The 27,111-nt window shown below is 44.7% G+C and overlaps 1 protein-coding gene across 3 annotated transcripts in view; it reads left to right on the top strand.

Annotated features, from left to right (window-relative positions):
• Positions 1–17,318: 17,318 nt before the first annotated feature.
• Positions 17,319–27,111, top strand: part of ABL2 (ABL proto-oncogene 2, non-receptor tyrosine kinase) — a 45,150-nt gene continuing 35,357 nt past the window's right edge. For 2 of the 3 annotated variants that reach the window (XM_074152792.1, XM_074152791.1), the window contains exon 1: positions 17,319–17,499. In XM_074152792.1, coding sequence (XP_074008893.1) covers positions 17,319–17,499 — 181 coding nt within the window. Of the gene's footprint in view, positions 17,507–27,111 lie in introns of all 3 variants that reach the window. The other variant, XM_074152790.1, reaches the window with a different exon arrangement.

Below are 27,111 nucleotides of genomic sequence, written 5' to 3'. Positions count from 1 at the left end.
GCCTCAGGAGAAAAGCAACACCCTATAGGAAGTAACTAACATCTTTGCATTTCAAAAGGCTTGGTACCACAGCCAGGGCGCATCTCCTACCTCCAATAGCGCTTATGCTAAATAATAACCTTGCCCCCAAAAACCTTTGTGATCGCCTCCGGCCCTTGGGCATAACGTTAGCCGGCAGACCCGGTGCTGCACCCTGAGGGTCCGAAGGGCTCTTCATTAGGCAGGACCTGAGACAAAGTTAAAGTCGTTCCACTGCCCACCCGCAACGCGCCAAACACCCAGCAGGGAAAAAATAAAACAAACAAACAAAAAAGCCCGAAGCCTGGAAATAACAGCAGCAGCTGCCCGAAGCACTGCCGAGGCTCCCAGCCCACCCCGCACCACAAACCCAGCCCCCTGCTCCCCGAACTCCCCGAGAACACCCGCGGAAGGGTTACCGGCTGGTGCGCGCTGGCAGCGACCAGACCCACCCCACCCACCCAAGCCCCCCCTCAAGCCCTGAGGGCCGCCACCCCTCTCCCCCGACCCGGCCAAAGGGCTCCGGGCACAGCTTCCCCCCGTCAGCAGCACCGCGCCAGGGCCACGCCGGTGCTGCTGGGGGCCGGCCGGGCCTAAAGCAGACGCCGGGAGAACGGAGCGGGGGACGGAGCGGAGCCACTCCCGCGGAGCCGCCCGGGCCGGGCCGGGGCCGGAGGAGCCCGGCCGCCCTCACCCCGCGGGAGCATCACCTCAGGGGCGACCGCACCGCCGGCTCCCCCCGCCAGCTGCTTCCCGCCCTCCGCCGCGCGCCCGCGCGCCAGGGCCTCTTCCCGGGGCTCGCGCACGTCACCGCGCAAGAGGAAAGGGGGGCGGGGGGGGGGGGGGGGAGCGGGCGCCGCCGCCCATTGGCTGGGAGGCGTTCCGCGGGGGAGGGGGCGGGCCGCGCGGGGGCGGCACGCGCCCCCCTCTCCTCCCCCAGCCTCCTCGCCTCCCCCCCGCCCCCGGCTTTCCTGTCAGGCGTCGCGGCGGGAAAGGGCCGCCGTCTCCTCATCCCGGTCCTTCTTGAGGCGGAAAGTAAAGCAGAGGGAGAGGTGCCCTCGCCTCCGGGGCTGGGGGACGGCCGTGACCGACCTGCTCGAGGTGCTGGGTGGGCTCGGTCAGCACCAGCGGGCAGGCCCGCCCTCCCCATGAGGACACCCCCTCCCCGGCAGAAGGGAAACTTATTTCAGGGAACTGGGAGGACACAGGAGTCAAGGCTGGGGGGCCTGGAGGACCCGGCGACGGCTTTATCTGTCCTCGTCCTTCAGAGGGAACACAAGGGTTGCTCAACAAGCAGCTTCCACTGGGGTCCTCGCCACTGAGATTCTTATAAACGGCTTTACAGGAGCGAGGGCAAATATTTTTAAAGGGAAGTAAAAATGGAGCACCTGCCAATTTGAGTAGCACCCCCCATTCCCCAATAAGTGGGAGGGTTTGTGCCAAGGGGGTGCTCACCCTCAGGAATCTTAACCCGGGGAGCATAAGCTGCAGCTCTCCGGTAATGGGGCCAGCCAAAAAGGGGGCCTGGCTGGAGAGATCTTGTTCCAGTCCCAGCCTGCGCTCCAGAGGGTCAAAAACTAGGTGAAAGACTCAGATTAGCACCCTTGCTGTCTTTCCCTAGGCAGAGACAGGCTCGTGACGGACGGTGAGTCACAGGAACACGTCACCAGCACACAAACTCCAGTAACCTCTCAGGAGCTGCATTTCACTGCATAAATGGGAAAGTTTTCCCAAAGTCAGGAGAGCTGAGCCACTAACGGCAGGTACGTGTCTGTCTTTCTCCTCACGACTTCAGGGCTGTGCTATGCATGTACAATACGTACCCAGGTGTACCTTGAAAGGTTGTCCCAAACTATGGTACAAAGCAACGATGAGGTATTAAAACATTTCTATCACATTTCACCTTATCAGATCTGTTAATAAAACAAATTTGTTTTGACCAACACATACCGGAGACACACTGTTTAAAATGTGTAAATCTGCTGGAAATATTCAGAAGTGGTTTTAAATAGCCTGTGGGGACTCAGAGCAGAGACACTGAGTGAAAAAGTCTGAAACTGATTCAGTCTGCAATGTGTCTTCACGATATTATCCCACCACCCATGTTTCATGCTGCTTAATAGGAAAGCTGTTGTAAAAATTAAAAGAAAAAAATAAAAATCTTATCATTATTGAAATGCATGGGTGATAGCACCAGGAATTTTCCCATAACTTTGCCCCTGTTCTTAAGAAGTCAATTTTAACACAATGCTGCTTAGAGACTCTCAAGTCAGGCTATACATGATCACTGGTGCCCTCATGCTGAAAATGCTGTGCTAGCTATTTACACTGAAGTGTCTTGTGCCCGCATCCGCTGGGTGAGCAAGTGGAAAAGCCAAAAAAAAAAAAACCAAAAAAACACCTCCAAAAGATTCCTAAAGGTCAATAAATTGTTGATGAAACTGTTCATCAAATTAGTAAAACCCTAAATCTGTGTGGTAGGAAAATGAGATACATTTAACAGAAAGAAACATGCACCTAACCTTCAGAGGTAGTCGGTTTGCTTTTCTTATTTTGCCTTAATGAGGCAGTGGATAGGTCCCACCGGATTTTTATTAGCACCTCTGGACAAACCTCCCAGGCCGAAGCATTGTGGTGTGATGGGCACTTAGTCCCTGGTCTCTTGGTCTTTCCCCAGCAGAGCTGTTTCACAGCCTACCTTCCCTCCTGTTCAGAGGCTGTTTACCTGCAGCTCACCAATGGTGAACAGCCAAGCAGATGCTCTTGTTACCTTTCTTCCCATCCTTTAAAAAATAAATTGGAAGAAGACATTGCCACCTCTGCTTCCTGCCACTCATGCCCTTTGTCTGCTGTTGTCTTCACCGGTCCAAACTGCTTCACTGTTTCACCAGCTCCATCATTTACTCTGCTTGTCACCACAGTGCTTGCAATCTTGATTTTCTGGAGTGTTTTACATTAATCCTACGGGTTGCATTGCTCAACCATTGCCTCACCACAACCATTCCTGAGCGCTCCTGGCTGAATCACTGTGTGGTCGTTCCTCTTTGTTGACGTGGGAACCTGTGGCCCTGACACCCCAACCTTTTCCTTAAGCTTCACTTGCTCTCACCTACCCAGTGCTGGGCAGCAACTTGATTTCTGCAGCACTGCTTGTTTCCCCCATTTCTTTTTCTTTCTTTCTCTCTCTCTTCCTCCCTCCCACCCTAACCACCCCCACTTTCCCAAGCAGTCTACATAAAAATGTACAGATCTCACATGCACTTTATGAACCATCACTTTGGTGACTGCAGACATGTTTGATGCAGCGGTCGCTGGCTGAGCCTGCCTTACGCCTGTCAGCTTGGGAGCATAAAGAGAAGCCTTGGCTGTTAATGCTTATGTGCTGCCCAGGATGGATGGATACACCCACACGATGACTGGTGGGGTCCTTGCAGCTCAGGGGAGGCACTGGGGAGGCAGAAGCATGGCCTGTACTGGCCCGCATTATGGAGAGGTGGGGGTAGCAAGGGAGGCGAGGCGAGGCAGAAGGTTGAGGCTTTCACAACCCTTCTATAAAATCCGTGCCTGGTCCTGTTCATCTTTGTCATTTTTGGCACTGCTGCAAAATAGATGTGATTAACGCTGCCTACTTTTAATTATGTGTAACTAATTTATTTTCTATTTTACGATTTTGGGTGTCAGTTACCCCAGGGAGTAAGTAGCTGTGGCTGTTTCTGATACCTGCATTTATTGACCAGAATGATTAATACCTTTAAAACTTCTATCTGGGCTTTAAAGTCGGTCACCTGAGATCCTCAATATTTTCACGTATTTCAGTAAAGTGTAGTATGTCCAATAATAAGCTCTTTAAAAGTATGGTTTATATTTTCCCAATGTGTATGCACAGTAGGAACATCCTAATGTATAAATGAAAGAGCTCCCTCAAGTGGTTAAAAATATTGTTGCATGTTTCACTTAAATTTTTTCCTTTTAAAAAAGAACAACAAAATGAGTCATTTTAGATATGTAATGTAAAGCCAGTTATAAATGTAGCAATGAATGAGCGTCCATTTTTGCACAACCATAAAAAATGGTGTGGATGTAAGACTGAGGCCAAAGCTCAGTCAGGCAAGTGCTGCAGTTAAAAAAGAAATAAAGTTAAGAAACCATAGAGAACTTCAAGCTGATCTGATAATGCATGATAGAATTTTGGCAGGAAAACTGGAAACTAGCTCCAGCAGATATCACATTTCTGAGGATGCCTGAAGTGTTTATAAATCATAAAGACTGCTTTTTAAAAATGCCGGTTCGAGTTTTCACAGTTCCTGCTATCATCATGTCAAGATTTTGCGTGTAATTACCCTCGCTCCTCTTTACTTTGTGGGAGGCATAGTTTTCAAAATATTTGGTGAAAGAGATTCAGATCAGCAAACTTCAGGAGAAAGACAGAAGCAGCAGGAATTGAACTCTGACTTCAGCGAGCAATTCCTCGCACAGTAACTTTCCAAGCAATGAAGTGGCTGGTTTTGGTGGCAGATAAAACAGTCAGAAAGAAACAATCACATCTCTCTCGGCAGAGGGCAGTGGTATCCCTACTCAAACATCTCATCACTTTTTGCTACCGAACTGAAATCATACTTTAAAAACAAAAAAAAAATTAAAGCCCTACTGGCAGCCAGCAGGTTGCTGGCTTCCTCTCCAAGCTCAGAAATTCAAATGTTGAGCTTCTTGCCGCGACCAAACAGGAGGCGCAACAACCAACTTAATTGCTGTGATTCTATTGCTGAAAAGGGAAACTTGCGCTATTTTTTGAGGAGCAAATACTTTTCCCTTTCTCTACCATTTTGAAGTAATAGAATGGATCTTGCCAGCTGGGCTGGTGTAATAGTTGTGGTTTTGTTTGTTTAAATTGAGGAGGTTGTTTCTTCAGTATATTTAAAAAGGAGAAGATCCTTCTCATCTGGCTAAACATAAAATCATGGAAGATATTGGCTCTGTATCCGTATAACTACTGTCTAAACCTGGTAAGATGAACTGTGTTTTCCAGAAGTGTTCTTTATCCTCTGTGATATACCAGCATTCTCTTTCTCAGAGAATGCCTGATTTTTTCAGGCTCAGAAACAATCTCCCCTGGGTCCCAACCACATTATACATGTTAATGATTCTCCTTGTGACACCATCTCAAACCAATCTCCAATTTATTTTGCAGCTTATTCTGCTGCTTATTAAATGGCATTAAAATATTGAACTGCCTCCATGCAAGGGTCTCTGAAGCTGTTTCAGCAGGAACACACCACATTAAATGTGCAGTCAGCCCTGGAAGAGTGACTTTGGAGAGATTAGTTCCAGAACAAACAGGTCTAGTTACCAGTATTGACTCTCCTGCTTATAAGGGCTTTCTAAATATTTTTGTGGAAATGCAGCACTGAACTTGGCCGGCGTCTCCTTCCCATTCCTACAGTAGCAACTGTACAAGTTCCTTGTGGCTCCACAGATTTCCAGCTGTGTTCCACACCTGGAACCCTTCCTTGTGAAGGTTAAGACACAGCAGGTGGAAGAGTAGACATTTTACACCTAGTTTAATGACTGCTTACTATTCTGTAGTAGTAATCTCTTCCTTTCCATATTTCATAAAACTGTGCATCCTTTCTCTTTTCCTAAGTAAATACAAAATAGTTTGCTATGGCTCTCCCCATAGCTGCTAAGGTGCTTAGGTGGAGAAAACTGTGTAAGCCATTTTTTTCTACCATTTCATTATCTCGCATTTATTTTTTACAGTATAAACGTGCTGAGCGCTGATGAACACAGAAGAGAATTAGTGCCTATGGAATGACTGGTCCAGGATGATTCCCAGGTCAGTTGTTTGCAGGTCATCATACAGTCCTACCAATCCTGTACTTTGCAAAGTGCAGGCTATGGGGAACAATAACTTTCTATGGGCAGTAATCAACCTTTTCACTTTTCTAATGTGGGATATTTCCATTACTTTCTCCACTCCCCAGTTGTAGAAACAGAAGCATGTTCTTAGGGCTGGGCTTTCATATACGAGCGATAACATATATTTATGTACATTTAAATCTTTTAGACTGTCCTAAAAAATAACACTATGAGGCTGTGGAAAATGTACTGGACTTGAAAGGTGTGGTGGAAAAAATCTTGAGGTGCTATGGTGAGAACAGATCAGACTCTTGGAGGGAGTATGAGATCCTTAGGGTCATCAAGGAGAGATCCTAATGAAAAAATGTCATTAGGTAAGCCAGTGTGCTTGCAAGGCTCATGGGAAACACCACAGAGAAGCCTAGGAGCATCAAAATGGCACCTGGAATCATAATGCCAGAAGTGGTCGATCTTTGTAATGAAAAACCCCCAAAAATATGAGGACAAGGGGAAAAATAATCCCTATCAAAACCAGGACATATTTTTCAGAGGAGAACAAATATAAAGCCATGGAAGATTGACTCTCTGTTCTAAACTAAGAGAGAAAACACATTTTCAGTTTTCAGTGTTGGACATTTCCTCTTTTCCACCTTGTTTGAATCTCTGTAAAGATAGATGACATCTACCAAAAGTAGTCCCGAGCAGGAGAAATTTCTAAATCTGCCCAGCCAGCTCTTTGGCTGTTTCCATGGCAATGAGGCAGCGTGTCTTGCTGCTCTCCCTTCTACGAGAGCCTTTCCCAAGCTTTATACGGACAGACAGTGCCATGCCTTTGTAACTCCCCTGCCAAAAACTTCCCTCTTCTCTGTTCAAGGCCATTCCCATCTGTTCCTTTCTGCTTCTCCCTGATTTTGGAAACACCTGGCCAGAGAAGGAATCCATCCATGTTTTCACTTCTCTTCTGCAATGATTCAGGCCAAGCAGAGATTGCTGATCGTTATAGAAGTTGAGGGACTTGAGAGGGCAGTGGTTTCTGACCTTGCTGTCTTGGAAAGAAGTTTTAGGTGATGGTAAAGGAGAACACTGTAGGAGCCAGGAGCATAAACAAAGCAGAAAGAAAGAAAATCCAGATTTCTGCCTAGTCTCCCAAAAGAATCAGACTGAAACTTGGCACCTCTGGCCATAGCAACAAGTAGAGCAGTAAAGAATGTACAGACTTGGTACAATGCACTACTTATTGAAGGAGATGACAAGCGTGAAGGAACACTTCCAAAACCCTGAATTCAGCTAGATCTATGTCGCAGCTGAGTCTTTGGCAGTTCTCAACAGCATTTCACTGAAAGTGAAAAAAAACAAAAGTCAGAGTTACGAAGCTGAAAGAGGAGCTTTTGCTATCAGCTGAGGACTAGCAAAAATGGGAGGTTATAATGGAACTATACTGGGAGGTGAAGCAATCTGCAGGGTTTGCTGCAGTGGATCAGCATTGGGCTGAGTGGATGTGGTTACAAAACCATCTTTGTGCTCAGCACTATTCATTGTTGGCCTAGTGCCTTGAGGCTTAAATGCTTTGGAAATATGGATGAGGAGATGAAAACTTGAGCTTGTTTAAAGGATTTAAATCTGAAGATGGCAGGTCCAGGAGAGGGATTCTGAGTTCAGGCATGTAGGTCATGCAAGAGAGGTCTTGTCTTCACTAGTAAGTTAATATGAAACATAGTAAAAGTGTTCCTGCTAGTTCAATCCTTGCCCACACAAAAAAATTCCCTCACTGCATAAAGTGGCAGGAGAAACATGAATTGACAAACCAACCAGAGAATAGGGTACACCTTGAGTGAGCTCACTTCATCCTTTACCACTGCCATTTCTCTACAGTAGAAGCCCATGTTAGCTCCATCAAAACAACCAGCAGTGCTCACTCCCCACAGCTTTTCCACTTGTGCTTTCCTCACCGACTGCTTGCTCCTTGCTTCCTATTCAACCAGGCCAAGTGCAAGGTCCTGCACCTGGAACATGGCAATCCCAGGCACAAATACAGGTTGGGCAGAGAATGGATTGAGAGCAGCCCTGAGGAGAAGGACTTGGCCGTGTTGGTGCATAAGAAGCTCAACATGAGCCGGCAGCCTGCGCTGGCAGCCCAGAAAACCAACCACATTCTGGGCTGCATCAAAAGACGCGTGGCCAGCAGGTCGAGGGAGGTGATTCTGCCCCTCCACTCCGCTCTGGTAAGACCCCACCTGGAGTACTACATCCAGCTCTGGAGCCCTTGGCACAGGAAGGACATGGACCTGTTGGAACGGGTCCAGTGGAGGGCCACGAAGATGATCAGAGGGCTGGAGCACCTCTCCTATGAGGACAGGCTGAGAGAGTTGGCATTGTTCAGCCTGAAGAAGAGAAGGTTCCAGGGGGACCTTATAGCAGCCTTTCAGTATCTAAAGGGGGCCTACAGGAGAGATGGGGAGGGACTCTTTATCAGGGAGCGTAGCAATAGGATGAGGGGTAACGGTTTTAAACCGAAAGAGGGGAAATTTAGATTAGATATTAGGAAGAAATTCTTTACTCTGAGGGTGGTGAGGCACTGGCCCAGGTTGCCCAGAGAAGCTGTGGATGCCCCATCCCTGGAAGTGTTCAAGGCCAGGCTGGATGGGGCTTTGAGCAATCTGGTCTAGTGGGAGGTGTCGCTGCCCATTGGCAGGGGGGTTGGAACTCGATGATCTTTAAGGTGTCTTCCAACCTGAACCATTCCATGATTCTATGATTCTATGATTTGTGAGCTTATTCACCCAGTTGCAAAAGGCTTCCAGTGCCCGCAACAAGCAATCACCCATCTTCAGCGCAGAAGTCTGTGTTTTATTATTTTGAAATTGTGTCTAACAAGACCTCATTTTACTGCTGTCTGCTGATCAGACACCAAGTTATGGGAGAATCACTGGCATGATGCTACTGTAGCCCATGATTTTAGGAGGAAAGATTGAGGCTGAAAGCTTTCTGGTGACATTCCAAGTAAGCTGTCATGAGAAGAGAATCCAACGCGCAAGACCTCAGTGCTGGGGGAAAATCAGAGGGTTTCATCTACTCAGAGGAAAAGTGTAGAACTATAAATGCTAACTCAGTAACTCCCCAGGAATGAGCATGTGCCATGCTGAGACTGAATGCATCATTAGCAAATCCCTGAGGCCGGATCTCTATTTCAGACTGTGCAGTATAACAGCACCAGGGAACATACAAACAGAGGATGCTGATAATTTCACAGTTTCTGCGTCTCTGTGAGGCAGAAAATAGAAGTGCTCTGAAGCTCTTTCCCGGGAACATAGAAGCAATGTTTTCCAGGGCCATCAAAAGCAGAGGAAGACAGGTGTGTTCTCTGCAAACTGGGAGAAAGGGAAATGGAATAATCTGCTACCATGGCTGCTTAAGGAGTCTCTCGGCTGATCAGGCAAGCTTTGTGGATGGAAGCTATAGAACTGGTCCTTTGGGGAAGAGACGCTGGGGAGGGATGTGAAGTTTGCTCAGGTAGGCGGAAATCTCAGAAGCACGTACAATCCACAGTGGATTCATGCCATAGCAGTGTCTCCCCTGGCAGCACAGATTATTAATGCGCCCAGTACGTCTGCCCTTTACCACACGCAACCCATGGGAAAAACTTCCAAACCAGATGACTCAAGGTAATTTTGTAGTGTGACTGCATCCTAAGAAAGAGTAGACAAAAAGGGAAAGGCAGACAGCCAGGCGGTCTCTAGCGCACTGAGGTCAAATTCCCCTTTCTGTCACTCGCGGGTATGGGAAAGTTGAGGGCGACCCAGAGAGGTAACAGACATACTCCCATGTCTGCTGGCAGAGACGGACAAGGCACCAGGCAGATTTAAACATCCGCACGTGTGAGCACAACGATATAATCTCTGACTATCAGCAAGAAGATGCCCGGGTTTCACTCCTAAATGTCTCAACTTCTCTGCATAGCTCGGATTGCACAGCAAATGCCTCAGCTGTATGAAATGTGCTGTTGGCTCTGGGGAGGTATTATTTCAGGTTGGCTGCAGCTGGGAGTACGTAGCATGACTTCAGGCCTCATTGGATGCGCACTTGACAAGTTTTCTGCACAAACATAAAGGGAAGAAAGGTTTTCTTAAGAAAACAAGGCTTACACAGTTGTCCTATGTGTGTGGGGAAGGGAGTATCTCTCTCTGCCCCAGCTGTCTTTTACCTCCCACTAACTTTTGAACTTGTTGGCCAATTTTACGCAAATCAGATGGAGAGACAGAGATTCCAAAAATATTCAGTTCCTATGAGTTTTTTTTGAGAAATGAGAATTTTGTGGAAAATTCAGCCTAGTTAGAGGACAGAGTCTTAATTAGTGCTCTGCATGAAGGAAACCTGCAGATGAACTCAATTTTATTAGAATAAGAATTTAAGTTGGCAGGGACCACTGGAGCCCATCTAAGTCCAGTCTCCGGCTCAAAGCACAGCCAGCTTCAAAATTAGATGAGGCTGCTCAGGGCCTCATTTTGAAAACCTCTGAGGTGTCAGAGAATCCACTCTGGAGCTCAGCTTCACAAAACAAATGTATCGAGTGCAACTCCTTTGGCTCTGCCCATCAGGGAATTAATTTTCCTCTCTTTTAAAGAAGGCTTAGAAGTGGCAGCCGATGGTAAGGCCTGCGACAATACCCACACCTGGCAGTCCATAGGACACTGCTTACGTTAAATATGTCTAACCACAGTGACTTTATTTTGGCATTCTTTGTTAGTTAATGATTAAAAGTACAAAGGTCAGACTCAGAGACACAAGGCTTTGTTTATCTCATTGTTTGATTTACCAGAAGCTACAAGGGAAGGAGCGCTGCTCTGTATGAGTGGGAACTACAGGCTACATATCCAGCCTGACAAGCTAATGAGAACAAGTCATTCATTAACGGAAGACTTGCTGCTAGGCAAACACACACAGCTGGTACGGGAGAAAAATTTGGATGTGAAATGAGACAGTGTAGTTAGTTTTTTATAAGACATTTCCTACTTCAGCAAGTTTACAGTCTAAATAAAGACCACACGTAACACATTAAAAGCCTGATCAGAGGAAGATTTGGGCTTATGTCTTTTCTGAAAGGTTTGGTAATGAGCAGAGAGGCAGAATTTGCAAAGAGAAGGAAAATATTTGCATGTTTAACAGAAGGAACAAGTTTAAATTTAAGTGAGATTTGATTACAAATGTATATGCTGCTCTCTTGGGTACTAGTCTATTCTGTGCATACACACATACATACGCTTTCACAGAAACATCTTACAAAGCTCTGATGCTTTTTCCTGTGTCAGTTGTACAATTACATTTTTCTTTACAGTACTTTGATGCTACTGAGCATTTTTTAAAGAGATAACATTAAAGCTGGAAGTCGAAAAGCAGGGATGTTTAATACTGCATAACTGTGTGACACAGCAACACAATGTCATTTGAAAGATAATCACTTATAATTCTTGCATAATTAAATAAAAAAGCCTGCCAAGGAAGAATCTATCTGGACTTTGTAGCATGAAACAATAACAATATTTTAGACCAAACTTTGACTTATAAAAGTGATTTAATTATTTAGGACCATTCATGGCCAGGGCACATGGGCATTTACCAAAGTGATCCAGAGCAAGGCTGGATTCCTGCCATCCTAAATTTCTAACACGGAGCACCAATCCTGCAAGAAGTTGTAGCCTCAGGCTTCTTTACAAGATCAAAGACTAAATTCAGAAGCGTGTACAATTCAAAACAATACCAGGAGTGCAATCACAGAGAGATTAATTATTGTAACAAGGGCAACACTGGAAGATACAGTTTTCAGTACAACTTAAAGGGAAGTGAAGGTGCCAGGAACTCACTGGCTGGCAAAGCAGACTGAGCATGAGTGACAGTGTGAGGAGGCAAGAAGATAGAGGTGAAGGAGGCATAAGGGGAAACTATGACATGAAGCAAGGAGCATGGAGAGGAAGCACTGCTAAGTCTTAATTCCATCTAATTTTAGCTGCACATCTTAGAAAAACAAGATTTTTTTTTTTTTCCAGCTAATGTAGCATTTATGTTGTTTAGAACTCTCACAGTGGCTATTCTAATTCAAATACAGTACAGTAGTCATCAGAGGAATCTAAGGTGGGATGAGATCAGTCTCAGAGGCATTGATGGAGGTTCCACAGTACAGTACTGTGCTCTGAAGCGTTTGCTATCCCTTATCTAAATGTCAGCTCTCTGGCTACAAACCTCTCAGGGGGAGAAAACAGAAAACACATGAAGAAAAGCTTCCATCTGCAAACTGAAGAACCCCCTTGCTTTCCAATGAGCTAGTAAGACTTCAAATTAGGAACCCCCCCCCCAAAAAAAAGGCTCCAATGCATGAATTAAGGCAACCCTGGAACACTGGTGGCAAAACACTCTGATTGACCCCCCTTGCAGATGAATGCCTAAAATCCTGAATCATCACCAGTGCTGCCGAGGGACTTAACAGTACCTCAACAAATGTACTTTATCGGTGATCACACTATGCAAGCTGAGTACTAATTTTCAATTCCCAGCAGATGCACAGACTTGTCATCATTTTTGTTTGGTTGAGGCAACGTTTTCCAGGGAAAAAGGCAAACAAACAACATTCTTAATGTTCTCATTAGCATACGCTACTACAACCTTTCATACCTTAAGCAGATGCTCGGGAAGGGCGGTGCAGCTGTAGTACTTACAGAAATATATCAGACAGCAAAACAGTTACAGAAGAAGTGCTATAATCTGCTTATGCCATGTCTCTCCACCTCTGCCTTTACTCTGATGGAGGCTGTGAAAAGGTTATGGGTTACACCATGATGGGTATAGCTCTTGCAAAACCTCAGCACAGGTGACATGTTGCTGTTTGCAGTTAATAGACATGTCCACAAGGACAGGCCACACAGTTACGATCCGTGAGGGTGGTTTGTTACACAGTATACCTAACACAAAAACACAGGACCAAATAAAAGAAGAACCGGGGTGCCTGAGATGCTGTAGGGAGCTAGCTGTATCTACATAGGGTCACATGCATCTTTTCCACTACAACACCCTATACACAGGCCCTTTCCTCCCTCCACACAGAACCCTTCATTTGCTCACTCTCCCGGTAGGTGTCAATATTCAGACTAGTAGCTGGCAGTGTCAGAAGAGTGGTTTGAATGAGGATAATGCTGAAGCAGTATCAAAGAGCTAACAAAAGATTGGTCACACTGAGGAAAGGACTGGGTTGGGTGGTGAGATGCAGCATTTGGGTGTGCCAGTGCATGTATAGAGTTGTTATTTTGGATGTGGTGGAAGAAAGAACAGTTATTAACAGAGGACATTTAATCTGTCACAGGCTGCATGTGAACCTTTCTGTGCTGTTGGGCAAAACCTGTTAGAAAATCATACTTCCCCAGAAAGCTTTTATGTTCATAGACCCTCATTGAACTGGCTTGTGAGTACCCCAAGCTCTCTTGCATGCACTGTACATAAATTCAAATTTAAATCATATAATGATTCAAAATAACTTTTAAGACAACACTGAAACACTGCCTATTGTGTTGTGAAGGATCTGTGCAGACAGTACATGTTAAGAGCTGTCAGTCAGAGATGAAAAAGTGAGCTCTTGTACATGTTGCACCAAGAAACAACATTTTCCTTTGAAAGGGCTCAGCACTCACAAGCTTTCAATGTTTCTTGCAGAGTAACTAACCTTGTGTCACAAAGCCTTTATCATATTTTAAAATCTTTCTCTTTTTTTTCTTTTTCTTTCTCTTTTTTTTTTTTTTTTTTTTTAAGTATCTTTCCCCAGAACCCCTCCATTAAGGCTAGGAGGTGGCTGCTGGCTTTTCACACAAGTGAAGTCCAGGGTGTTACAGAGACGCTGGGTGGCAATGCCACAGGCCATCTAGTGGACATTACACACTCCCTTTGCAGACATCCCAGGGGAGTTACAGCTGTCCTGAGCTCCACAACTTGTTCTGGTATTGCAATAAAAGCCTATATATCCTGACATCTTATGCACATGTATCCCTTACTCTTGAGAACTTTACAAATGCCTCCTCGATCAGCCCCCTGTTGTTCTAGGCACTTAACAAATACCTTAACTAAAACCATCCAAGTACCAGCTGAATGTAAAGACAATTCTGTTTCTCTGTGTAGCTTTGATACATGGAAGGTATATAAGCTGGGAGAAGAGCAAAGATTACTCCTAGAATCAACTTTCAAGCCACTGACAGAGTACTGCTAGTTGATTTTTCCTAAGTTACAAAGAGAAACTGCCCAGTTGGCTCAACACTTAGTTAGGCTCAGGAGTCTCCAATTTGTCCACAGGCTTCTTCTGACCTGTACTTTAGGCAGATGACAGTAGCGTGCTCGTGACATGTAATGCAGAGCATGTAAGACTGCTCAGCCAGCAATTATTTGATTGTGTGATTTTTGGAGCACACTGGGGATGTGGAGCAATGCATTGTGAGTGCTTAGAAGTAGCTTCAAGAAATGGATATACAGTGAATATTTATTCAGTAGTTCAGAAGTGTTTCTAGAAATACCGCATTTCTCATCAGGCACATTACTGTAACCTCAATGCTGCCTTTGTTCCTTGGTCCTTTTTATCCCTTACTCACAGCTCATGAGATGGCAGATTGACTGGAAGCCCAAATTGGCCAGGAGGAGAGTAACTGTTACTGATGCCTCATTAATGCACGGTGCCAGACCTCTTCAAAAGAAATTACCTTCTGGAAAACAACCTATTCCTGATACTACATGAGCCTGATAACATCACAGCTGATGATAACAGGTAGCATTGATACAGATTTTACCTCTTCAAAGCACTTTGTAATCTTTGCATTGTTAATAACCATGACGCTCTGTGAAGTAAACACTTATTAGCCCCCGTTTTAACAATAAGGAACGGTGTGGCTCAGTGTCATCAGTGACTCAGTAGAACAGAGTCATTTTCAGTTTGGGGAGTTTCTTGTTCTTCTAGCAGGCAATCTAGAAGAGGGGTTGGTCACCAACTAGGGCTCGGCACCACCTGCTTATATGCTACCATATAAACCATGTTGTAGAGAGGACCAAGAGGGGTAAGAGTTTGAGAGTAGGGCTTGTTTAGCACACAACCAGCAATGGTGGGGCCACTGGTTTTGAAGCTTTTTTAATAGGGTACAGCATGATCTTAATATTATATTTTACCATATTATTATACCATGGCAAATGGTAACCATGCTGCAGCCCTCTTCCCCTTGCAACAGGTCTTTTTGGAAAGCCCCTGCCTGACTCCATGCCCAGTCAGGATGTTTCTGTGTATCAGACCAGTTCCACGCAGTCGGACATTAACGTAATCCACAGCGAGCTGCTACATGTGCCCAAGCTGCTGGTATGGAGAACGAGGGATTTCACGAGATCCGAGGAAGAACAGTGTTTAAACCCAATTCTCCTTAGTCCACTTATGCAAAATAGTCTCTTGACACTGGCATCTTCTTTTAAAATGCTAATGGCCTTCCTCTGGATAGTTCTTTAGGAGCAGCGAGTAAAAAGCCTTAGGAAAGAAAAATGCTATTTCTGTTGATTTTTAAAGAGTGGTTCTATCCTACATGGCAACTGCAAATGGCACGAGGGAGTTTTATGTTTGTTGTCTCTCTACAGTCTCCAGAGAACATATATTTTGTTTACAAGCCAAACCATTTATAAATGCCAAACCCTGCGAATTCTAGCTGGAATGGGACCAGGAAATATCTCCACTGCAGAGTTTGCCCATGTGGGCCAGTTCTGCCCGAGACTGTCCATCCTGCAGAGACACCTTCTGCTCACACACACACATAACCGTGCCCATACAAGGTCCCTGGCTTGGCAGCGCATAGCCCACGCTACACACCAGATGTTCCCAGCGCTATTTTAAGAGCCATTTTGTTGTGTGTTATTAGCAAGTCTGTCTGTAATTCCTGATCTCCCCAATGTTCCTAGCCCATTAATTTAGTGAGTTAAAGCATTTCTGGCTCCACGTGCTCCTCACTCCTATTTACTCCAGCCTGTGTCAGGGTACACACCAGCCCAGCCGGATGAGCCACCCCTATTTTAGGCAGAATTATTATTGCAGCAGTTTGAGTGCATGTGACAGTACGGATAGCATCTCCATAGCACCTCCTGACCCCAGGAAGGTAGAATATGACCTTATCATTCCTGCCGCTAGGAATTTCGTACAAGTAAGCTGACTTCTGTGGAACTCAGAGAGGAGCTTCTCCTCACCCTCCCACCCCAGGATGGCCACGCAGAAGTTGGTCCAGCCACAGGTTGCTGTGGCTCTTTGGAAGCTGGCTGGCCCTGAGCGTTACCAAGCCAATTTGTCACTGTCATCTCAGTTCTCAGTGGTGTGGTGAGGGCACCCGAGATGAGCCACCTTGTGGCTTATCCACGACGAGGCAACACCACCAATGCACTGCTGAAACAGTAGCTAGCGTGGAGAGTGAAAGACTTCCAAGTGCCTAGGTCCCCTGAACTGCAACAAGCACCATTATCTTTCAGGATGAAACCTCCTCCCTTCTGCTTTGAATTGGAGAGCCTTATGCTGGTATTACACAAGGTGAACGATGACAGTTTACCAGTTTGTTACAGAATAGAGTGCACGTTTGGCCACTCAATGACACAGACGCCGCTGCCAACCACCCCTGGCCACCAACACGCCTGATGCTATTCACCCAGTCGTGCCTTTCTCTCCCTCCACACCCTCGGCCAGGAGAGCAAGAGGCAGAGAGAGGAGCGCAGGTCCCGGTGGCAGCCCCGGGACTTCGCCGGGGGCCTGGTGAACCCTCCATGGCAGAGGAGATAAGACAGACATGGCTCAAGCCAGGCCCACCACCACTCCCTTCTGCCACCGGGTCCACCACCCTGTCCGGCTTCACGCCTCACGCCTGCCTGTGTTTGTAGTCGAACCAGCCTGGCTTTAGCCTACAGGGAAAGCGTGTTCAGGAGGCTCGGGGCTCAGCCTCGCCATGAGGGGAGCAACCCTGGGGCCACGGCCGCGGCCTTCCGTCGGGTCACCCGCGCCTGGCCTCAAACCGCGGCCGAGACGGGAGGACCCTCGACCCGACGGGGGTCTGGCTCCTCAGTCCATGCCCCCTCGCTGTACCTGTCCCCACCGCCGCCTCGCTCCCCGTGTCACCGCGCCTGTGTGACTGCGGCGGGGGCGGGGTGGGCGGCCTCCCTGGGAGGACCGGAGGTGGCTGCGGGAGCCGCTCTGTCCCCTCTCTCCCGGCGCTCTGTGGTTTAAGATGGCGGCGGGGGCTGAGGGGGCGAGTCCGTGAGTCCCAGGCCGGAGCGCCGCGGGGGCCGGCGGGGGCGGCGAGGCGGGCGGGAGCCGCCGGGCCGCGCCGGGGGGAGGAGCGGGGAGGCCGCCTGCCGGGCCGGGGAGCGGCGGCGGCATGTGAGCGCGGGCCGCGGCCGGCAGCGCGGCGATGGGGCAGCAGGTGGGCCGCGTCGGGGAGCCGGGCGCCGGGCTCCAGCCGCCGCCTCAGCACCAGCAGCAGCAGCAGCCGCGGGGACTGCGGGGGAGCAGCGCGGCCAGGCCGGCGGGCCGCCGGCGGGAGGCGGTCGGGCGCACCGCCGAGGGAGGCTTCAATATCTTCACCCAGCACGGTGAGGGGCCGGGCCGGGCCGGGAGGAAGGAAGGAGGGAGAAGCGGGGCTGGGGGAGCGCCCGCTTGCGCTCCCACCACCACCAAGAGGGTCGGATGGGGGTCTCGGGGGAGAGGGACGAGATCGCCCGCCCTTCTCCTCCCTCTTTTGTTGTTGTTGGTTTAACTGGGGGAGGGGAGAGTTGCCGGGGCGAGGAGAGGCGGCTCTTGCAGGCGAGGAGAGCGGGGCAGCCCCTGCCACGTCCCGGGGGATGCTCGCCTCGGCCCAGCCCGGAGCCCGGCAGCGAAATCGGGGCCGGAGAAACTTCCCCCGGAGCTGGGGGGAGGCGACTCCCCGCCGTCCACAGCAGAAGCGAGGTGGCACCACCGGGAATCAAAACTTGCACAGCTTGCTAGCTGTCACTGCGGCGGTTCCTAGCTCTGGTTTTGTTTATAAAGGTAAACGTTACATGTGCTTTGTCTTTCTGTTTACTGAGGCGCTTATAACTTGCCCTTCTGGATCTATGTGTCTCTGTTGCTACGTAGCTCCCGACAGAGCAAGCGATTGTGTTTTGACTGGGGTGTTATAGCTGCCATCTGATTCTCGGTGGAAGTTTTTGCCTCTCCACTTCTATTCTTATTGCTGTAAACTGATACCGGAAATGTTTAATGCAACATGATTACTTTCTGTAATCTCTCTTAGGAGGAGCCCACAACTTCAAATCCTCCTTTGTAACTAGGGTTTTTTTGGTTTTTTTTTTTTTTCCATTTATTATATCTGTTTGGCAACATCTTAATATAATGCACAAGTTTTGGAAGGCATGATCAACTGAAACCTGTGTCTGCCTTGACAGGCATGTTGAGAATAGATGCGTGGATGCATCTCTACTCCTAAAGAAGCGACTCTGCTATGGAGAGCTTGGCTAGTTTGGCTTTCAGTGGAGAGAGATGTCAGTGTTTATAGAGCAAGGCTGCTTCTGACAATACATATTTTCTTTTGCTCAATAGAATGAGCATAGGCAAAAAGATTAAGGAACGTGCAACCAGCAGTCTAAATGTAAATATCATCTGCTGTGACTGCTGACACATAAGTATCTATCAAAACAAGAGCGCAGCACTAAATCTGGTTCTTAAAATCTCAGTGTTATCACAGCTTTTGAGTTCAGGGAGCAGTATCAGCTTTAAAACCAAAACAGAACTCTATGCTTGCTGAAACTCCTGACCCGCTATTACCACAGTTAAAACTAAGGATTGCTGTTTTATAGCATCTTTCAGCTGTAGTATCATCAACTTCATGTTTACTTTGGTGTCTTTGTATTTTTGTACTTTAAAAGGTACTTTGGCAGAAACATTACTATAAGTAGACTAACACACTAAATTCACAATGTTAGGAGCCAATCTCGGAAGTTATGCACGTTTCCTGCTTCTTTCAGTATGCTGAGGTCTAAGTCTTGCGCAGCAGAGCAAAACTGCTGTATAGACTGCAAAGTGTGACTTAGCAGGCAAGAGCACCCCTGCTAATGACAGACTGTCTTTTGGTGTTTTGGTACCAAGATGACTGTTTGGTTCTTGCTCTTAAAAGGCAAGGACAGAAAGGACATTTGTGGGAAGTGCAGTGCACCATGTGAGGACGTGTAGTTACTTAAGAATAACACAGTTGAGACTGACTCAAGCGCATCTTTTCATTATTGCTACGTGTTTTAGTAGTAATTTAGTTCAGCATCCTGAACAAATCCCTCTAGCTCTTCCCTCCGCCCTACTAAATTTTAACGGTAGAAAGCAGCATAATCTACATGTAATGGCAGGGAAACTGAAAGAAAGAGCTTTCTTAAGCATGCACGCACACCAGATAGACAAGTTATGTGCTCTGCCAGCCCTTCTGCTCTAGACCTAGAAACAAGAATGAACCTGGGAAGTCAACACACTGAATAAAACTGTTCAATGGCATATAAAAAGAATGTTTCGCTGTGATAACAGCAATTGTATCTTTAAAATAATGTCTATTTATATTGCTTAGGTTATCTGCTTCAGTGGTAAGGTATTGAATGTCATTTTACTTAGGTCTTTGTTGCTTCTGTTATTTTATTTGCAGACTGTAAAGGAAGATGTGTCTATTGAAAATAAGATACAGCTTTTTATTCTTTTAGATTATGTAAAAGGTGTGGGGTTTTTTGGCAATCCAATTTTTGAGAGTTTCAGTGCAGGCTTCAAACTCCTATCCCATCTTGGTGAAATTGTTTCCTGAGTCTATGCATGTTTTCCTAGAAATGAGTGAACAACTCACTATTAATAATCTATAGCAAATGCTAGTCAAAGTTGGGTACCTATTTGTACCCAAAGTTGGGTACCTATACTTGTCTTCGGCAGTAACGAAAGATTTTTGTCGTGTTCCTGAATCTGGAGTTCACTTGCTTTCTCAAAGAAATTGTGTTCTTGTGATCCTGACTCCCCTTGTCTGAGGGAATTATTTTTTTCCTCTCAACTTCTTATTCTTATTTTTCATTTACTGACCTTGTTCTCCTGTTTTAATTAACCTGGCTTTCCTGCTAGCTTTCTTCCTAGTTCTATACTTCTTTTGCTGAGATACTGTGGTTGCTGGCGATACTACTTGATCCACATTCCTCTTTTCTAGTAAATTCTTTCTGAACCTGACCCTTCCATCCTGTTTCTAGGATCTGTATTCAGTGTGTGAAAAGTGACAGAAAATGGACAGGATTATGGGCAAGGACTCTTGGACCGCTGACTAAACCAGCCAGTCTAAGGATGAGCCTGGATTGTCTACTTTCCTTGGCTTTCCTTGATACGTTCATTGATGTGAGGAAGGCAGCCTCATGACCGGTGCTAGACCCTTTACAGGTATAAATCTCTGCCTTGGCTCGTGTTGGCAGATTTCATATATACTGGGCCAGGAGCAACATGAACCTTTCTTAAGTACTCTTGCCAAAGTTCATTTTGAGGGTGTCCTGGTTCCGGGGTTGATTCCTCTGGACTGTTTATGAAAAGGATGGAAGTAAACAATTTTTTCAGCCTCAGACCCATTTTGCTAAAGGATTTTGAAGAACAGGTTGTGTCAAATCAATTAAAGTGTAAAATCTCTTACGCTAGGCTACCAAAAATGAAGGAAGAGCATTTTTACACAACTGACTTGAAGTGTCAAGAGTTCCAAGTTTTTCCCAGGCGTGTTTGCTGTGTTACAGTTGTGTAGGAGAAGCACTACAGGTATACAGGCACTACCTACTTCAGGGTGTATTTTTGGAAGAAGCAAGGAATTTGAAGATGTTTTCTGCTTTATGGAAAGAACAGGGAAGTCTGTATTGTAACATCCCACTATTCTATCACAAGAACAGATACCTGTACTCTTGAGGGTTTCAAGTCATCGTAGTATTGAATTCTCTGAGCACTGCTGTGTAGTTGAGCAGAAAAGTCATAAGCAAGCTGATGGGCTAATGTGATTTGTTAGCTGTGGAGCAGAGTTCTCCAAGATGCAAAAGATAGTTGTGTATTTTGCAGCCTTTTGCAATTAGCCCTTCAAAATGCCCCATTGCGAGCATTCCTAGGACATAATGTATGACTTATAAAAGCAAGCAATGGATCATCAAGCATGTTGGTTGCTAGTAATGTACTAGAAAGGAAGAGTGTAAACAGAAGGATCGTTCAAACACTGGTGTTTCCATGTACACTGCATCAGAATTAACTAGTACCACAGGGACGACAACTCAAGAGGGAGAAGCTGTTGTGAACACTAGTTATTGATCAAATTCTTACAGTTTAGTGCAACCAGAAAAGATAAGCAGTGCTTGGTGCCGTTATAGGGTGAGCTTGCTTTTCCCTTTCAGAGAAGAAATGGGAGAGAACAGGGAAGTAGGTTATTCGCTTATCCTTTCAGTAGTTTGTTTGAGGGAAGGGTTGCTACAACTGATGACAACCAACAACTTCCAAGTTACATGGGCTCTGCTCGGCTCCTCGTATGACCTTTGAACAGTGACATGCTCTAATTTTCTTTCTGAGGAGCAGTGATAACTGCCTGCCGTACCAAGATATTCTTTGGAATGGTGTTAGCATGCTTTTCATCTTGGAAAAGACTTGCTGAGTGTTGTAGAAAACATACTGCAGGAAAATCAGATTATTTAAATCCTGGCTAGGAAGCCTTTGCAATACCTGTTTGCAGTACTGCTACAGTTGCCTTGGTGATATATTTTGGGGTAGGGGAAGGCTCTGCCACACTTGAGCTTTTGATCCAGCAGGCACAGGACATTTGTTCCCTGTTTTGTTTTCTAGAGGAGGAGGTTAGCAACCTTTTATTATGTGCATCAAGGTCAGGCAAGATAAGCCTATACTTTTAAAAATAAAATTATCATTAAAGCTCCCCTAAGGCAGTTGGAGTGCTATGCCACATGACAAAAACATTCTGAAACAGGAAGAAGCATAAATAACACTATCCCTTTGAAATTCAGTGAAACTGAAGGGCTGGATGCAGGAAAATGGAAAGAAGGAGAGAAAATAGGGTCAGTTTAACAACTGCACTTTGTGGGCCGCCTAAAATGTTCTTTATTTTTCATCCCAGTGAAATGCAGCAAGCTCGGGCCAGAGCTACTTGCCCGCAGACTTTCCTGTCAGTAAATGCTCTGTGCAGATGGAATATAATCACTGTATTCAGTGCCTGACTCTTTGTACTGTTAATCAGAAATCTTGTGGGACCATAATGTATAAATAACTCTTAACTAATTGTTTGGGGAATAAAGGGTAGTTTCAGCTAAGTGTCTTGGGGAACATCTCCCGTAGAACATGAAATTATAGGCGTGTTCTCTATTGCATCATTTTCCGTGATATCTAAATTATTCCTGCAGATTCGCTTGCATTCAGTACTCATTTTCATACCTTGTCTTAAGTTGGGATTTTTGCATACTGTATTTGGCAAATGAGGGGACTCTACCAACTTGATGGAAGGGACAATATAACAAAGACTACGGATCTGTTGTAATTCCTGGCGTAGGTATAGTTCCTATGTTCTTTTCACACAAACAGGGGAACATAGTCTGAAGAAGGTAAGACTGAAATGAAGTTACTTCAAAAGATGTTAGTCAGAACTAACTTAAAAATCAAATTTTAAAGCCCAGACAGATCTCTGATTTCTCAGTTCTCCACATGTAGCAGATGGTGTGGTACAAGTTGTTCTAGCAATATTTCACAAACTTGCTATTGCTTGCAAGTGCAATGTTTTGCAAAAAAAAAAATTTGTGGGATTTTTTTGGAAATAGGGACATGGCCAAGTGAACAAATCAGTGGAAAGTGAACGTGTAAGGTATTGGAGACAAAAGCAAATTGTCACAAGTGGTTTAAATAATCTTTTTTAATCTAGCAGGACTGATGGCTCACATAATTAAAGTTGGAAGATAGTTGGACTATCTCCTAGAGATGCTGTAGCAGGGTTGGCTTCAGGAATATTTTATGGCTGGTACTAATTACAGATTCTGGGACAGTAGGCTTGAAATCATGTTTTCACTGGTGTTCAGGAGAAGTGACCTGTTCTGTGACCCACTTACTTCAGCATATGTCATGTTTGTTCTTAAAGCAGGCCAGTCCTTGCTGAAGTCAAATCATACTTTTTAGATCTGTGTTTTATAGGTAAAGCTGGATGATCGTTAGTGTGATTTATTCTAGCTCATTTCTCTTAGTTGTCACAACTTAATGTTCCCAGTATACTTGTTATCTGTAAACTGTCTTCTAAATACTGCTGACAGCTGACTAGTTCACACTCATAAGAAACTATGTTAAAATCCAACTAATATAAAGCAAGAAACAGCAGTTTATACTTATTCCAGTAGGGATGCATGTGAAAGTTGTTACAAGTTATACAGTTAGGTTTTGTTTAGTGACTTGCCAAGTTCATTTTCACCTGGTTCTATTTCAAAAAGCCATGGCTGGATGATCACAGACTAAAGCCTCACCTACACCATAACTGTTTCAGAATATGATATTCCTAAATCACTGCTTGCCAAATGGCTAGTCGTTCTTTCAACAGTACGTAATTATGAATGATGCAAAGCTCGTTAGCCGTAGTGCAGATGGCCCCTTGACTGGCTTTGCAGGTGAATCTGCAAACTAGGCATACAGGTTCCTTCTTAACAGCGTTCAGAAGAGTATTTACTGGTAAAGAAACGTTTCTCATAGTGGTTTGGACCACCAGCGGTCTCTCTTTCCCCCAACGCAGCAGGAGAGAAACAAAAGCTTTGTGCTGAGTGGGGTAAACACGGTTGACTTGTTGGGTCCGAAGTAATGATTCTCTCACCATTACTGCATCATCCCTGACATTTCTCTGGTTTTGTGGTTATGAAATACTTTATTTTAAAGGCTGATCTTGGTGTTATGCGTAGAGATTATTCTGTCTACAATAAGTGACTGTTACAAAACCATTGAGGCTTCCTGTTGGTAACACTGTAAACCGCAACAACAAAGCTTAGTTATATTACCCGTATCTGCTTAGGAAGTTCCATGTGCTTTGTGGGCTTTCTATAAAGACAAGTGCATCTCCCAATACAATTGCTTATCTGCAACTGTGGATAAATTAACTTTTTAATGGGTGGCTTTCAGTATCAGCTAAATCAGCACAGGAATTTCAAAAAGCAGTCCAAAAATAACTTTGCCTTTTTTGAGGGAGAGACAAAGATGCACATAAATACTTCAGGAAGAGTTGCATTGGTTTTATTTCTATCTTCCAGTGTTCTTTAAAGGGCATTTAAACATATTTCTTTTAAGACTGAACTTTTTCAAGAAATTCCTTTCCTCTTCTGTCCATCCCTCCCAAGCATTGTCCTTAGGATCTTAATCTTACTGTGATACTTCCTTTAAAAATAATACTTAGTTTAAAAATAATTAAACATTAAAAATAATGTGTTTATAAACTTGGTGCTTCTCATGTTCATTTGAAAGTATTCTATGACAATAGTGATTCAATGAAGGAAAAGTCTTTTTTTTTGTAGGATAGTTCTGCATCCCCTCATCCTATAATTTGATAACGTTAATGGTTTGGATTTGGGGCTCTTTCCTGGTTTGTTTGGTGTTTTTTATTGTTGTTGTTATTTAATACTAAAGTGAAACCTAAGTACCACCTTCTTGTTATAAGCTTATATGGCAAAAGCATATGAACCATCTCCTGCTGCTGTTAGTGTCAAATTAGGAATCAAAGTAGAGGACAGGAGGATGAGAACGTTCCGGATTTGTGACCCTATGCACCTCCCAGTCTATTTCTCCTTCCTTTCTCCTATGATAATCCCAACAACAAAGCATCAAGCGTGTCTCTGCTGTTCCTCTTTGTCATCATCTCAACTAGGATATGTTGGATCAACAACTATGGAGAAGACTATCTCCAGAAATACAGATAAGGCTGGAGAAGAAAGAACGGGAATAAGAAAAAACTGGAAAAAGAGGAAAGGGTAAAAGATGATCTTGTAGCTTCTCCCTAATAGTGAATTTTAGTACACTGGAGATTATCTCTGAAACTGGACAGTTGAAATACAATGTTTTAAAAAACAATCTTGGGTATATTTAATAATTGTTGAATGAGACAAGTGGGCCTTCTAAACTGATCTGTGATAAATTAGAAGTGGATTACCAACTGACGTCCCTGAAGTAGGCAGCATACTGGTTGGGGGGTTTCCCCACATAGAATAGACTTATTTTAGTTGGAAGGGGCCTACAATGATCATGTAGTCCTACTGTCTGACCTATTCAGGGCTGATGTAGCTGATGACTGATTGGGAGCAAAAACAAGAGGAGTGCAAGCTCCTGGAGCACAATCAAATGTTAATTTGCAGGACTGTTTGTTTTGGGAAAGAAAAACCCATCAAGATCTCCTCCTCTTGTTCACTTCTTACCAGGGGTAGAATGAAGTACAATCGAATAGTTAATGCAACATATACACTCTAAAGAGTGTTCACATGTGGGATTTACAGTAGACTGGCATAAGATACCAGTAATCACTTTTTTTTGCAGGTTGAGTGTGCTCAGCACCATGGCTAATTTTGAAACAGGTGCCAGGCTTGCTTCTGGTTCAAAGAAATTATATTAATATTGGCTATTATGGAGGTAGTATGTAGCATAGGTCATGAAGTGATCCTGGTTTTCAGATTGTGTTCAATTTGACTCATAATTTTTGAAAAGTAGAGGGTAGCGTGCCTGTACAATACACACACCAAAACATACAGGAATGGCAAAGTGAGAAACATTTCCTCATCACAAATCTGTGTACACTCCAACATGGCCCAGCCTTGAAGCTTGTTTAAATATTGTCATATCCAAGTAGATTAGTATTACATCCTACATTTAACCTAAACATTGGGGGTCCGAAAGGTGTTTACAGAGCACGGATCTGTTTTCTAGACAAAAAGTGAAAACATTTGTATTTTCTAATTTTGTATCCCATGGATTGTGAAGATAACCCTTCAAACCCAAGCTGGAGTGTAAATTAATATAATGAGGCCTTTCTTAGCTTACAGGGTCAACTCAGTTTCTCAAGATTATTTCAAAGCCTTTGCTGCTCAGGGTTCATTTTGCTAACCAGCAGTGTCATGGAGTTACCAAGACTGTTCAGTTTTACTGCTGCTATTCAGAAATCTGTGGGAGGCTGCGCAACTGATGAGAATATCAATTTTGTGTTGCTACTTAGAAAAGCCAAGAGCAGAAGTAGAGACATGAAACAGCTATACCGGTATCTCTGAAATTTACTTAGTAATAGAAGAAAACTGGAAAATTTAGATTAGCCTTGAAGGGATTTAACAAGAAATAATTTTTACAGTGTTATTTCTGGTCCAGCAATCTTATATGTCAGAATTTTCCAATTAAGAAAACTATGGTGACTGTTTAGCAATCAAAAAAATCTGTTTATGCAAGAGTTTTTAAAATTGATACAAGTTATGTCATCTAGGAAGAGTGAAACGGGCCCTTCTTAGGGATCTGAGTAACCTTGAAGATCTTTTGAAATAGTAGCAAAGCTTCCTGCCTCCATTAAGTCACTGGGTGCAGCAGAACTCTGGCTGAGCTGGATTGTGTAAGTGTGGACTTAATGACTGCTTGTGTTTAATGCAATTTTTTCTTGAAACGTACGTTTTAATTGTAAAGCTTTACTTCGGTACAAGAGAAACAGTGTCCTTTGTCAGAGAGCTGATTTGTGGTTCCTTTTCTCCTATAAATTAATTTTTTTCATCTATAAACTGGCAAAGAAAAAAAATTCAGTCTAATAAGTGGCAGTGCTCAGGCTCAGATTTAAGATACTAAAGTTAAAATAACAAGTTCTTCAAACCTGAACTTTAAATTGCTGAATGTCCTACATATTATAATATTGTTGATATTAGTAGAGTTGAGTCTCGGTAAAGTTACGCTTAGAATGGCACCTTGATCAAAGCATAAAGGCTGTGGTATAGGCAAGACCTTGAACAGATGCTGTAAAAGTTGTTTCTTTGATCACTTTGTGGTGATATAACTCATTTCTGGTTTGTTTTCAAAGCTGCTTTTTTTTTACTGATGGGGTTGGCATCAAGTAAGCCATGACGAGCTTTATTATTTGTGGCAGTAACATATATAAACAGCGAGAGCCAGCTCTCTGCAGGCCCAGGAGAATTCTTATGCATTCTCCTGGC

This window comes from Numenius arquata, chromosome 8, assembly GCF_964106895.1.
Source record: "Numenius arquata chromosome 8, bNumArq3.hap1.1, whole genome shotgun sequence".
In the NCBI taxonomy this organism is placed as follows: domain Eukaryota; kingdom Metazoa; phylum Chordata; class Aves; order Charadriiformes; family Scolopacidae; genus Numenius; species Numenius arquata.
This window is presented reverse-complemented; position numbering and strand designations above follow the sequence as displayed.